This window comes from Symphalangus syndactylus, chromosome 19, assembly GCF_028878055.3.
Source record: "Symphalangus syndactylus isolate Jambi chromosome 19, NHGRI_mSymSyn1-v2.1_pri, whole genome shotgun sequence".
Taxonomy (NCBI): Eukaryota; Metazoa; Chordata; class Mammalia; order Primates; family Hylobatidae; genus Symphalangus; species Symphalangus syndactylus.
In genome coordinates this window covers 92,609,048-92,624,752 of record NC_072434.2, presented here as the reverse complement: position 1 = coordinate 92,624,752, position 15,705 = coordinate 92,609,048, and the positions used below count along the sequence as shown (strand labels likewise).

General features: G+C 35.9%; 1 protein-coding gene across 7 annotated transcripts in view; it reads right to left on the bottom strand.

Moving 5' to 3' along the window:
- LOC134732014 (zinc finger protein 283-like) overlaps positions 1–15,705 on the bottom strand; it is a 43,218-nt gene that overhangs the window by 10,890 nt on the left and 16,623 nt on the right. For 3 of the 7 annotated variants that reach the window (XR_010114842.1, XR_010114838.1, XM_063614043.1), the window contains 2 exons: positions 6,755–6,802; positions 3,153–4,068 (listed from right to left, as the gene is read on the bottom strand). Coding sequence is in view for 3 of the 7 variants with exons in the window: in XM_063614043.1 (XP_063470113.1) it covers positions 3,913–4,068; positions 6,755–6,802 (204 nt within the window). In the remaining 4 variants the exon portion in view is untranslated. Of the gene's footprint in view, positions 1–3,152; positions 4,069–6,754; positions 6,803–15,705 lie in introns of those variants that run through there. The other 4 variants (XR_010114843.1, XR_010114840.1, XM_063614042.1 and 1 more) reach the window with 2 other exon arrangements.

Here is a 15,705-nt window from a genome sequence, read left to right as displayed (position 1 = left end):
TGCATTTTCTACAGAAAGAGTGTTTCAGAACTGCTTAATCAAAAGTATGGTTTAACTCTGTTAGCTGAATGCACAGATCAGAAAGAAGTTTCACAGAATGCTTCTGTGTAGTTTTTATTTGAAGTTATTCATTTTTCCACTGTAGGCCTCTTAGCGCTCCGAATGTCCACTGCAGTTTCTACAGAAAGAGTGTTTCAGAAATGGTCAATCAAAAGTAAGCTTCAACTCTGTTAGATGAATGCACAGATCAAAAAGAAGTTTCACAAAATGCTTCTGTGTAGTTTTATTTGAAAATATTCGTTTTTCCACTGTACGCCTCTTAGCGCTCCGAATGTCCACTTGCAGTTTCTACAGAAAGAGTGTTTCCAAACTGCTCCATCTAAAGTAAGGTTCAACTCTGTTAGTTGAATGCACAGATAAGAAAGCAGTTTCACAGAATGCTTCTGTGTAGTTTTTAATTGAAGATATTCCTTTTTCCACAATACGCCTCTTAGCGCTCCGAATGTCCATTTGCAGTTTCTACAGAAAGAGAGTTTCAGAACTGCTCAATCAAAAGTAAGGTTCAACTCTATTAGTTGAATGCACAGAACAGAAAGAAGTTTCACAGAATGCTTCTGTGTAGTTTTATTTGAAGAAAATCCTTTTCCCACTATATGCCTTTTAGCCCCCGGAATGTCCACTTGCAATTTCTACAGAAAGAGTGTTTCAGAACTGCTCAATCAAAAGTAATGCTCAACTCTGTTAGTTTAATGCAGAGAATAGAAAGAAGATTCAGAGAATGCTTCTGTGTAGTTTTTATTTGGAGATATCCTTTTCCACTATATGCCTCTTAGCACTCCGAATGTCCACTTGCAGTTTCTAAAGAAAGAGTGTTTCCAAACTGCTCAATCAAAGGTAAGGTTCAACTCTGTTAGTTGAATGCACAGAACAAAATGAAGTTTCACAGAATACTTCTGTGTAGTTTTTATTTGAAGATATTCCTTTTTCCACTATAGGCCACTTAGCCCTCCGAATGTCCACTTGCAGTTACCACAGAAAGAGTGTTTCAGAACTGCTCAATCAAAAGTAAGGTTCAACTCTGTTAGTTGAATGCACAGAACAGAAAGAAGTTTCACAGAATGCTTCTGTGTAGTTTATATTTAAAGATATTCCTTTTTCCACTATTACCCTCTTAGTGCTCCGAATGTCCAATTGCATTTTCTACAGAAAGAGTGTTTCAGAACTGCTCAATCAAAAGTATGGTTTAACTCTGTTAGTTGAATGAACAGATCAGAAAGCATTTGACAGTATGCTTCTGTGTAGTTTTTAACTGAAGATATTCCTTTTTCCATTATAAGCCTCTTAGCGCTCCGAATGTCCACTTGCATTTTCTACAGAAAGAGTGTTTCAGAACTGCTCTTTCAAAAGTATGGTTTAACTCTGTTAGTTGAATGCACGGAACAGAAAGCAGTTTCACAGAATGCTTCTGTGTAGTTTTAAATGAAGATATTTTTTTTCCACTATACGCCTCTTAGCGCTCTGAATATCCACTTGCAGTTTCTACAGAAAGAGTGTTTCAGAACTGCTCAATCAAATGTAAGGCTCAACTCTGTTACTTGAATGCAGAGAACAGTAAGTAGTTTCAGAGAATACTTCTGTGTAGTTTTTATTTGGAGATATTCCTTTTTCCACTATAGGCCAATTAGCGCTCCAAATGTCTACTTGCAGTTTCTACAGAAAGAGTGTTTCAGAACTGCTCAATCTAAGGTAAGGTTCAACTCTGTTAGTTGAATGCACAGAAGGAAATGAAGTTTCACAGAATGCTTCTGTGTAGTTTTTATTTGAAGATATTCCTTTTTCCACTGTAGGCCTCTTAGCCCTCCGAATGTCCGCTTGCAGTTTCTACAGAAAGAGTGTTTCAGAACTGCTCAATCAAAAGTAAGTTTCAACTCCGTTAGTTGAATGCACAGATCAGAAAGAAGTTTCACAGAATAGTTCTGTGTAGTTTATATTTGAAGATATTCCTTTTTCCACTATTACCGTCTTAGCGCTCGAATGTCCACTTGCATTCTATACAGAAAGAGTGTTTCAGAACTGCTCAATCAAAAGTATGGTTTAACTCTGTTAGTTGAATGCACAAATTAGAAAGCAGTTTCACAGAATGCCTCTGTGTAGTTTTTAATTGAAGATATTCCTTTTTCCATTATAGGCCTCTTAGCGCTCCGAATGTCCACTTGCAGTTTCTACAGAAAGAGTGTTTCAGAACTGCTCAATCAAAGGTAAGGTTCAACTCTGTTAGTTGAATGCACAGAACAAAATGTAGTTTCACAGAATTCTTCTGTGTAGTTTTTATTTGAAGTTATTCCTTTTTCCACTATAGGCCACTTAGCCCTCCGAATGTCCACCTGCGTTTTCTACAGAAAGAGTGTTTCAGAACTGCTCAACCAAAAGTATGGTTTAACTCTGTTAGTTGAATGCACAAAACAGAAAGAAGTTTCACAGAATGCTTCTGTGTGGTTTTATTTGAAGATATTTGTTTTTCCACTATACGCCTCTTAGCGCTCCGAATGTCCACTTGCAGTTTCTACAGAAAGAGTTTTCCAGAACTGCTCAATCAAAAGTAAGGCTCAACTCTGTTAGTTGAATGCAGAGAACAGAAAGAAGTTTCAGAGAATACTTCTGTGTAGTTTTTATTTGGAGATATTCCTTTTTCCACTATAGGCCCATTAGCGCTCCGAATGTCCACTTGCAGTTTCTACAGAAATAGTGTTTCAGAACTCCTCAATCAAAGGTAAGGTTCAACTCTGTTAGTTGAATGCACAGAAGGAAATGAAGTTTCACAGAATGCTTCTGTGTCGTTTTTATTTGAAGATGTTCCTTTTCCACTGTAGGACTCTTAGCCCTCCGAATGTCTGCCTGCAGTTTCTACAGAAAGAGTGTTTCAGAACTGCTCAATCAAAAGTAAGGTTCAACTCTCTTAGTTGAATGCACAGATCAGAAAGTAGTTTCACAGAATGCTTCTGTGTAGTTTATATTTGAAGATATTCCTTTTTCCACTATTACCCTCTTAGCGCTCCGAATGTTCACTTGCATTTTCTACAGAAAGAGTGTTTCAGAACTGCTCTATCAAAAGTATGGTTTAACTCTGTTAGTTGAATGCACGGAACAGAAAGAAGTTTCACAGAATGCTTCTGTGTAGTTTTATATGAATATATTTGTTTTTCCACTATGAGATGAAACAGGGTGGGAGAGTACATAGGGAGGCTCATAACCTCAGTGTGGTTGGAGAAAACAGGCTGAAAGGAGAAACGGGAGAAAGTTACAAAGGGTATCAAATGTGTTAGTAGTGGAGGGAAAAGCAAATATTGAATACGACCCACAGATCTTGGATAACCCAGTGTTTGGTAGTAACTTACATGAAAGGTTTTGACAAAATAGCGGGATAGATGGAGAAAATAATAAGTAAGTGTTATATTTCCTCAGTAGAAACAAACAAACAAAAAACGTGTAATCACAGCCTGATCTTTTAACTGGCCTCCACTTATCTTGCTGCCTGGATTGGCATACATATTCCGCTGCCTGGAAACTGCCCAACACGTTTGAAAGGTTGTTGCTCACTATTACACCCAGGCATTATTGCTTCACCAGCTGAGTTGTAAGGGGCCTCCAGGTGGCCTAGATTGTTCTCCTTATCATATACATTATTTTCATTTATCGATTTGCCCAGAACATCTAATGAAATATTACGGACACCAATAACATGAATACAAACATAGCTATAGACACTAAAATGTAAATTGATGTCTTTTGAAAGGCTGTCATGTCTCAGATGCTAAATTTGGAGTATTTGCTTCTAATAAATAAATAGCTTGCTTTAATCATTCTGGTTTATGAATATAATATAGGGGAGCAGCTTTGATTTTGCCCTTAATCTTAAAAAACAATTAGCGAGGCATGGTGGCAGCACCTGTAGTCCCAGCTACTCAGGAGGCTGAGGCAGGAGAATGGTGTGAATCCGGGAGGTGGAGCTTGCTGTGAGCCAAAATCATGCCACTGCACTCCAGCCTCGGCGACAGTGTGAGACTCCATCTCAAAAAAAAAAAAAAAAAGATCATACAAGGAGTAAATGATGATTTAGCATAAAACACAGTTCATAGAACTCAAACTTTGTTATTTTATGGGATTATACTAACCTATTACTATTCAAAATTTACCATTTCAAAAGAAGAAACATTGGTCTGGGAAAATTGCCATTGCTTATACAGAATAATGGAGGAATCTTTTTGAGCACAACAATTCTAATGATATTCCTCATCACTGGTTCCAAAACCAAGCCCAAGGAAGGCCTGCATAGGGATAACGTGTAGAACACGCAAAAGAAACACACATCACCAGCTCCTCAACCCAGAGCTCCAAGGGAATGGCCAAGGAAGCTGTATTGTCCTAAGAAATTTGAGATTGTTTTGACTTACATTAAATCCTGCTCAATCATATGTATGTACACAGACACACACACACACACACACACACACAGACGGTGTCGTCAGTGAAGCCTCTAACAATGCATCTTGACTGGATAGATTCGACAATTAAAATGACTGGAAGAAAATAGGGCTTCATAAGTGGCACTTACTATTCACATAACACATTAAAAGGACATCTCCTAAATTAAATCTTGTCTATGATAAAAAGGCAGACAATCATGACCCAAGGCTAATTTATAACCGCAGAAATGTTCAAGACAGACCAATGCTTGCTATGTTTAGGAACTGACAAGAAAGTACAGGTCTTTATAATCTACCATTTTGCTTCATTTGATACCAGGTGACCTTCATAATGCAGGCAATAGAGAATTGCAAGATTTGTCGGAGATTTCAGGTCTTTGGAAAGCTATGCCCTTTCACAAGAACAACCGTGGAAACAGGAAGAAAGTCAACTCCCACTTAAGGCAATCAGAATTTACAAATATTCCTTCCTTCATTGAAATTTCAATAGGCACTTCAATATTATCTTTAATTCTTTTGTTACAATCATACATCACATAACATTTTGGTCAAGGATGGTGCACACACATGACAGTGGTGCAATAAAATCATAACACTGTATTTTTACTGTACCTCTTCTATGTTTAGACATGTATAGATACACTTACTGTATAGATATAAGTAAGCATATAGATATACTTAACTGTTGTGTTACAATTGCCTACAGTATTCAGTGCAGTAACATGCTGCACAGGTTTGTAGCTTAGGAGGAATAGGCTATACCATATAGCATAGGTATGTAATCAGCTATAGTATCTAGGTTTGTGTAAGTAAACTCTGTGATGTTCATACAATAATAAAATTGTCCAGCAATGCATTTCTCAGACATACCCCTGTCATTAAGTGACACATGACTATGTTAGTTAACACTGAGGGAACTTCATGGGAAATGCACTCTGCAGCTCCATCATAAATAGAAACCGTTTATGTCAAAAAACACATAAAAGCATACTTGCAAGATTACAATTCCTTCCAGATATTTCATTTAGTATCTCCACAGATCACTAACTGCCTGAATAGCATTCTTGAGTCTCCACTGCCTCACATTTGATTTCAGGTCATTCCATCAATTGTCAAAGACGCATCCAACATTAACTTTCCAATACTGGTTTGGATTGTGCCAACATTGTCATCCTGGGCCACAACAACACAAAAGGCTAACTCGGTGAGTTAACATAGACACTGATCAGTGAGATTTTGCTGACGGGTGGTACCATTTTTTACCAAGATCAAGGGTATTCATACCTTCAGGCATATAGATAACATTGAAAAGGGCAGGTTCGTAGATAAAAAGGCGATGAGGAAGGGTTATTGCAGGATACATGAGCTACGGTGTCTACTGTTTAACCTGAGTCTGAAGAGATTCAAAGTGAAGGTGCCATGCATGCCTCTTCAATAGTTCCATGTCGATTGATTTTCTGGGCTACACTTCCCAGCATTCAAATTGCTAAATGCATATAAATGACAACTGAATATTTATAACCTAGATTTGTGCTTTTGAGTGACCTTATCTATAGTTATGTGCTTCAGTGATCTAACTTGGGGTTGACTCCAAACTTTGATAAAGTAAAGACCCTGCTTATTCCTTGAGTATTGCTGCACTGACAACTGATTTAGTGAATGCCACTGTGAAAATAATAAACCTCTTGGTGAATATATTTAGACATATCTTGTAACCTGTACACATCTTAACCAGGGATGTTACTTGATCTTTCTATGTACAGGAGTGTGTGGAGATAGAACAACATACAGGATTGTAATTGTTTCCTGTGAGACTAATAGAAAATTCAAGCTAGTGAAGTATGTTTATGCATGGCACACTTCTCACCAGCAATTTTAGGAAGTTCTACCCACAACCCATATGTCTTTTGATATGTGGGTTAGCTTGGAGAGAGAAAAAGGAACTCTGAACACAGGCACGAAATCCTTTAGAATTTTATCTAGAGTTGGACTTGTCCCAAAGCTTTTGTATAAACTTGCTTGATGAGCAACTGTTGTCCACTGGTACCTTCACCGTACAATCCACACACAACCAAACTTCACAACTGGAGTCCTAAATTTGCACTTTGTTTGGTAAAGTTGAATGAAAAATGGTCTTTTAAGCTTATGCTCTCTTATGAGAGCTGTTATTAGATTAATTTTACTCCAAGATATGCCAGTTAGGAAATAACTTCCAATATAATTTCACCAGCCCCCTGTGGGTGGACTAATTAGTCATACATCACACTTACTCTGGTGGTGAAATGCCTCAAAAGAAGGTCTGCAGAGTGTTGCTCTACCTAGAAGGACATGAATAAAGAGACATAAAAATCATTCATTAAGAAGGAAGAAGACTTTCCTTGCCTAGGTTTTCACTTGTAGGATCCAATTAATTTTATCACTTAATATTTTGTCCTGGTGGGCATTCATTTTACAAATTTGTAAGATCAGTAGAAATGGTAACTTTCAGAAATCAAACTGTAAATGTTCTGTAGACGTTGACAGAAAGAGCTATTTGGAGCTGTGCTTTTGCCAATTAGACACTCTGAGAAAATCTGTGAAAGGATATTTTCAGGAAGTCATTGAACCCCCTAAAAATCAAGTTTATTGCTCTTACCATAAATATAAATAATTTATTATCAACCATTTTCAATATTCTAATAAGTAACCTTTATTGTTCATTTCATTGGCATGATCTATGTAGACACGTGATTTATCTTCTTTTGCAATAAATTCAGAAAATTTGCTGCCTGGAAAAGCCATGTTTTAAAATTACCACCTGTTTGATGATTTTCTTATAAAAACATTTCCACTTAAGTATCTATCTCTATTTGTCCTTTATTTTCCCTTCCATTCTAGCTCTACCCCTTGTCTCTTTTGTGTGTCTCAGGATAAGTGCCCTATAACATTATGTAATTCTGGAAACCCTTCGATACAATGTTATTACATGTAAAAAAAAAAAGTATGTTTTAGCAAACTCTTTGTTCACAGATTATCTTTGACTACTTGCCTATTAGACAATTTTTGTAGGCTCCATATGCTATTAATTTATATTCACTTTTAGAAGAATTTTCATCAAAAGCAAAAGTCTTATGTAAATTGATTCTATGCTACTTGTACTTCTGTGTATATATACACACAGAGCCACATACATATATGTAACTCCGGAGGCCTGCCTGGACTGTTTAATAACTGTCCTGAACAAGAGCAAGAAAAAGCTGGTCAAATTTCAAACAACAGGTTGAACTGGGGAGCTCACATTTTGCATAAAATAGACACTAGCGGCCTTTAAAAATTAAACATTTCTACTGTTTTAAAAAATTGTAGCCATCATAGTATGAGGAAAAAATGTAATAATCCTTTTTAATTCCTGCCATTTATTAACCACAGAGTCCTTACGCCCTAACTTCATTGGTATCCCTTTGAGATTAAACAGAACACTGAATTTAAAATTCTGAGAAATAAATAATTACACCATTTACTTTAGGCACTCTTTCACCTTTCAAGAACTATTTTGAGAATTCATTAGCTAAATATTGCTATAATGCAGGCTAGTAATAAATGCAAATAACGAGTTCATTGTAAAGTTTAAACTCATGATGGTATGATCTGGAATTTTTGTTAACCTAGAATACATAATTAGCTCTAGAGGTGAAATGAAAGACAAAATCACTTTACATATTAGTAAAAAACAAATAATGTAACTTTATAAGCTACTGCTGTTCTTTTGCTCTTGAGAACCAGTGACATCTCTAATTAGAGAACATTATGGAAAGGTTAAAGATGAGAATACGTGCAGTCTGTCTACAGGAAACCTCAACTGTTCAGGTTAATGAAATGTTTGCAGAAGTCATATTAATTAGCAGGTTCACAGGAAACTAACATTTATTGTATAAATTCCATGGTAAAATGTATTAGGGCTGCAGGCACACAACTGTGCGCCATCTACGTGACCACACAGTGCCTACTTCTTTCCGTCTTTATTCATTTATCTCCTGATGGTCTGTATGTTATTGTTACATAGTTCTAAAAATCTTCCATGAGGCAGAAATTTCATTTAATGATATAGCTTTGAAAATAAAGAAAAACAGTAGAAACTTTATATTTTCTTATAAAGCAGAATTGTTGAATTTTCAAAGTTTCATTTATGTGGTGTCACAAGGTGTCAAACGTATTTCTTTAATTCCCTCTTGTTATTTTTGTGTAACATCAAACAAAGCCGTTTCTTTCATTTGAAGGTGAAAACTGCTCATCAAAATCCAGTTTAAGCTGAGAAACAAAGAACTAAATTTTGCATGAGAGATTATACACTGCATAAGTATAAAACAGGACCAGAAACAATGGTGGATCAGCAATTTTAAAAAGATGAACGCAGGTTATCATCAAATCAATTGTTACCAACACACCAATTCCACCTCTAGGCCAGAAAATTAGCCACTTCCCACAGGAAAACAATAATTGAAGACAAAGTTCACCAGTGAAAGTTGGTTTTTTTTTTTCCATCTTTGCATCAACTAAAATGATATCTATAGTTCCTCTTAACACTTTTCTTACTTTCAAATATCTGGGTATGCTTAATTAGCTGAGGCCATGTTTCATAGGCACATCTGGCTACAAGGGAAACTGGGAATTTGAGCCCCAATCCTAATGTTTGTAGAGTATTTAGAAATTTGAGAATTCCCTCCAAAGAAAGAATTTTTTAAAACACTGTTAGACAAAAAGTTTGAATTACAAAATGTGGTAGTAGCTCATGTCTAACTCAAATGCAGGGAAAAAAAAAACTGTAAACTCTATGAAAATAAATACACATTTGATGGTAATAAGAAACAGAAAATAGGCAGAAATAGTAGAATATTTGATCACTGATGAAGTTTTTAACCATTGAATAAAGAAAAATTCCAATGATTTAAATTTGCATCAATGCAGCTTCACACCTGATGACACTCCCTGGTCTGTGCAAAATTGCATGTCTACGAGTAAAGCAGTGAGTTTTACTAGCTTGAGGAATAAGAGCACAGAGTTCCAGGCTGACAGAAAAGAAGAACTGGGAAATTTGAGTGACATGGGAGGAAATCTCACACAAGTGAAAGTCACAGAGGAGAATGTCACAGAGTAAAAATCTAAAATCAGCACTTAAACTTCATTCAGATACATGACGGCTGCTACATTTCACATTGATAAAAAGAGACTCCATAGAATCCAGCAGAAAACAACAGCTAAATTGCTAGTACAGAGCAGATATTTCAACCATTGCATATAGCTCAGGAGTAAAAGTTTGGTGTTTGACTACACAAAGAAGACTAATATTAGAAAAGAGTCGCTCTTCAAAGGAAAATAAAAGAACCTATCTCTACAAAATATCATCCACATAATCTAACATATAATTTAACCTGTCTAGACATAGAACCAGGAAATTATGACGCATAAGAAAAAAAGTAGACAATGGATTAAGACATTGAAATGGCCCACACGCTGGGATTAGAAGATAAGAAATTTAAAATAAGCTATTGTAAGCATATTCAAGGATTTAAGGAATAGACGGTCATAAGAGTGAATATATGGAGAATCTCAACAGAGAAGTAAAAACGATAAAGGAATAATGGGAAAAATTTTAGAACTGAGGAACAGAATATCTTATATAAAAATGACATCGTACACACATACCAGTAAATTAAAGATGGCAGAAAAAAACTATCAGTGCACTTAAAAACAGATCAAGAACAATTTCCCAATACAGTTAAGAACACAGAGGAAGAAAAATAATAAAAATAGGGCCAGTCTAGAACTAATATAATTGGAGTCCTAGAAAGAGTAGAGAAGGAGAAAATGAGACAGAAAAAGCTATTTGAAAAAGTAAAGACCAAAAGTTTTCCTAATTGTCAGCATATATCAACTTACAGGTTTAAGAAACTCAAAGAACAGAATAAAAATAAAGAACCAAATGCAGACATACCATAGTCAAACCACTGGGCAAAAAATGAGTAAATCTTGAAAGTAGCAAAAGGGAGGGAGAAAAAAAATGTACATACATGGAAACAAATAGACAGATGACCTGTCATCAGAAATGACAGTTTAAAAAGCAATGAAACCACATCTTCAAAATAAAAAAAAAACCTGTCAAGTCCAAATTCTATAACTAGAAAAAGTAATTCTTGAGAAAATAAAGATTTATTCAGATAAAAGAAAGCTTCGAACATCTGTCATTAGCAGACCTAAATACAAGAAATGCAAACGGAAATTTTTCAGGCTAAAGAAAGATAACAACAGATGGAAATTCTGAACTACAGGAAGCAAGGAGAAGCTCTAGGAATGGCAAGTGCATCAACATGAAAAACTAAGGCTTTTTTCTTTTAGTTTTATAACAAACAACTGATGGTTTAAATAAAAAATTAAGTGTACTGTTGATAATGTATGTAAACTATTCTAAATTAATAGCTCTGACAGGAGACTAAACCTAACAATTTTGCTGCAACATTTCTTTATGTTACATGAAAACGTTGACTGTTAAGAGTAAGTGGACTGCGATAAGACCAGGATGCTGATTATAATCCCTAGAGAAGCACCACATCATATGAAGACATTCTTCTAAAATGCCAATAAAGGAATTAAAATGGAACGCCAAATATTGTTCAGTTCATATAAAAAGGCATGAAAGAAAGAACAGAGGAGCAAAAAATGATGGAACAAATAGAACATAAGAGCAAAATAGGCCGGGCGCGGTGGCTCACGCCTTTAATCCCAGCACTTTGGGAGGCCGAGGCGGGCGGATCACGACGTCAGGACATCGAGACCATCCTGGCTAACACGGTGAAACCCCGTCTCTGCTAAAAATACAAAAAATTAGCCGGGCGTGGTGGCGGCACCTGTAGTCCCAGCTACTCGGGAGGCTGAGGCAGGAGAATGGCGTGAACCCTGGAGGCGGAGCCTGCAGTGAGCTGAGATCGCGCCCCTGCACTCCAGCCTGGGCGACAGAGCGAGACTCCGTCTAAAAAAAAACAAAAAAGAAAAAAAGAAAAAAAAAGCAAAATAGCAGGCTTAAATCCAACCTTATCAATCAATAATTATTTCAAATGTAATTTAAATACTCCAAATAAAACACAGATTGTCCATCAGTATATTCTGTTGTATGAATATACCACATTATCTTTATTCATCTGCCAATAGACATTAATAAAAGTACCTATAAGAGATGCATGCCAAATAGTATGATATAGATAAGCTGAGAGTAAAATAATTTCCAAGTATACCATGGAAAAAACAAGCACAAGAAATCTTATGTGGCTATATTAATAGAAGAAAAAGTAGACCTCCAAACAAGCAATATTACAACAAAAAGTTATTTCATAATGATAAAATGTCAAGTACTTATGAAGACATAGTGCTATATTGCTAACTGATAGAATAACTAAAGAAAGTTAAGATAAAATAATTTTGACAACAGCTTGACCTAATCAATGTTGACCAAGACGATAGAATATATGTTCTATTATGCTACACGTGAAACATTTATCAATAGACTATAGACCACAAAATATCCCTCAAGAAGTTTCAAAACACTGTAATCATAGAAAGTATGCTTTCTGACCATAATGAAAATGAGTTGAAATGGGTAAAAACAAGCTACCCAGGAAAGTCTACACTACTGGAAGATTTAAATACACCTTAAAATGCCCTTTAGCTCGAGGAAGAAATCATGAGAAACACCTTAAAATACATTGAACTGAATAAAAATAAAAGTATACTATCTCAAAATGTGTGGGATAAAGTTAAGCAGACCCAGAGTAAAGTTTTTGTATAAATGCTTATTCTAAAAAAGAGAAGTTCAAAACAAGTGAACTAATTTTCTACCTTAAAAAGAAAATCTAAAACAAGAGAGCAAATTAAGTCCAAAACAATTAGAAGAAAGGAAATAAAACAGAAATTAGAAATCAATGAGACAGAAAACAGACACAGGAGAAAATTAACATGGCCAAAAGTTAGTTCTGTGAGAAAGAAAGAAAACGCAAATTATAAATATCAGGGATTAATGAGATTGTACAGTTGTAGACACAAGAGACATTAACAAGATAATGGAATATTGTGAAACATTTTATACCAATTTTCATTACTTGGATGAAAGGGTGAATTCCTTGGAAAAAAACTTATAAAAAAATTCACAAGATTAAATGGAACATAAGAATTGACGTTTATTAAAGTAATTAATTGTCAAATACTTGCACATAAAAACATAAAACTAAAGAAAATAAAAAAATAAGCAAACTCCAGATCCAAAGAGTTTTGCTGGTGAATTCTTTCAAACATTTAAAAAAATAAAATGTTTAAATTATTTCAGAAATAAAGAAGGGGGAAATTCCAAACTTGTTTTATGAGTCAGAATTCTGATACCAAAACTACGAAACCCAGGAATGCAAAACTGATTTCAGCTTAAAGAGCTATCACCATTCTAATCTGTGATTCTAATGAATTTGGCTATCTTAGATACTTTATACAAGTGGAATCACACAGTTTGTCCTTCTGTGACTGATTTCCTTTACTTAGCATTAATGTCCTCTAGGTTCATCCATGTTGCATATTGCAGGGCTTTCTGTTTTTAAAGCTGAAAAATACTCCGTTGCATGAATATACCACCTTTTCTTTATCTATTCATCTGCCAATAGATATTAACCTTATTCCCACATTTTGATTTGTGTAAATAATGCTGCAATGAGCCTGAGAATCAGAGAATCATCCCAATTTCAATCCTTTCAGATAAATAACCTGAAGTGAGATTGCCAGATCATATAGTAGTTCTACTTTCTTAATTTTTTTGAGGAGCCACCGTACAGCTTTCCATAGAGGCTGCACAGTTTTACATTCCCAGAAACACTGTACAAGTGTTCCAATTTCTCCCCATTGTTAACACTCCTTATCTTTTTCTTTTAATAAGACCATTCTAACAGGCTTGAGGCAATATCTCTGTGGTTTTGATTTGCATTTCCCTGATGATTAGTGATGCTGAACATTTTTCTCATGTACCTGTTGGTCATTTGGATATTTCATTTGGAGAAATATCTATTGCTGATTAAAAAATGAAAAAACTCTCAGCAAGCTAGAAAAAGGAATTTTCTCGAAGTGATGGAAAGCATTCACAACAAAACATATAAACAATATTATATTTAATGGTGAAAGCGTAAATGTTTAAACCACATAGATTAGGACAAGAAAAGGATGTGTGTGTTCGTCACCTCTATTCAACATTGTACTGGTGATTCCAGATTTTGAGTATAAATATTTAGGGGACAACTGTTGTCACTGAAGCCCAAATCTTGGTCATCCTCAGAAAAAAAAAAAAAAAGTTGATTAGGTTGTATATAATCTAATTCTACTTCCTTTGGGCTTAATTTTAGAGAAATTCAATTAAGTTGCTTAATTTACGCAAAAAATTAAGAAACTTAATTGAATTTCTCTAAAATTACAACTTGTAGCAACTCTAGAATTTATTGGGCACCTCCTAGGACATAAACACTGGAATTTGGTGAGAGACATCAGGTAGGAAAGAGCCTGGCTCTGACATAAATTCAACACACAGAGGGGGACACATGTTATGAGACTGACCTGCCTTCTCCATCTCATAAAAGGGGTTCTTGTTGCTGGTAACACAGATTAAATTATTTCAATTACATTCAAGATAAAAGGATTAGCAATTGTATGTAAGATGAAAAAATCACCCCTCAGGAAGACAAAAGTCTCACAAAAGGATATTTAAACTAGCCAACACTTTGAAATTTAGGCAGAGATCGCGCTTTCTGGGTGAACTAAAGTAGCAAGAACAAAGTAGAGGCTCCAATTCTAGGAAAAAGGGGCCCTAATAAGGTTTACGATCCAGAAACTCAAGAAATCCAGACAGAAGGATGCAGTCTCCGCATTCAAGGCAGTAGCAATACTTGGATCACTAAGCCAATCCCCAAAGCAGGAACTCATAAACACAAATTGGATTGAGGAAGAAGCTTGCCCACCAGAAGATTTAGGTTATTACAAGGTAGAATGTGATAGAGAAAACGAGCATGGGACTGGAAACAAAAGGAGGAAGCCCCATGATTACAACTAGAATATAACTGTCAGAGATGGTGCAGAAACAAGACTGAAGAGAGAACTCCTTAAACCCCACGTGCCTTACGTCAGGACTGATCCTGGACACAGGCTGGACAGCATAGCCTGCAAGTGCTGAGGGAGGAGGCGTGGGCTCAGCTGTGAGAAGGAGAAGGACATAGAGCTGAAAAGCAGATACGGGTCTTGAAATCGCGCAGAGGGTTTGGGCCTTTGTTGCTCTCTGCCAGCAGCTGCCAGTAGTTCTCACACTTTGGCTGGCATCAAAATCACCTGGGGCAGTGGTGGGGAGGGGGAGAGTGTTGTAAAACCACAAGTGACCAGGCAGAAAACACCTGTATGTTTTCCAATTCAGTGAGTACAGAAATCTTAATTGGAACAAGGTGGAGGTCAGACATTGATAGTGCTGTGGACTGCTCCAGGGACATAAGCATGATCTTTAGAGAAGTGGCTCTAACCAGTTGAGGGCAACCACGGGACAGAGAGAGGTCCAGACCAACCGTACACAGAGACATCATGCAATTACACTTTAGCAACCTCTCCAAATAACATGTCTCTTAGTGAAACTTGGCAGGTTGAAAATTAAAAACATAAAATCCAGTGGCATTTATGTATCCTAGGCACTTACATTTGTCTGGTTCTTCCACCTTGCCTTTGCTTGGTTAGAATTTTGGGTAGATAAGAGGTGGACTTACATGTGCTAGTGTGAGAACTTTGATACACTCATTTAGACATTGACCTACTATCTTGATGTTTGAAAGCTACAACCCAAAGAAATTTGTCTTTTTACATAAAACAAATTCAGCCCTTGCCTTCCTTATAGATTACGTCTTCCACTAGCAGTAATAAAAAAGTAACAATATGCATAAGTCAAAGTATCTTCTTTGATCCTCTGTAGTGTTTTATTATTTAGTTGTGTGAATTAAAGTAACTCTCAAAATTTCAAGGATGCCTGAGAAGCAATTCATGTTCAAAGGCTGCCCTCTTGTGACAATGTGTTGTATGTTTTACTGTAAAAGTAATCTTATTTCACCTTATAACCTCTACAATCCAATTCATAACAGCATAAAAAGGAAATAAAACCTTACATAATTTTGAATTTTAGAAAGTACCTTGT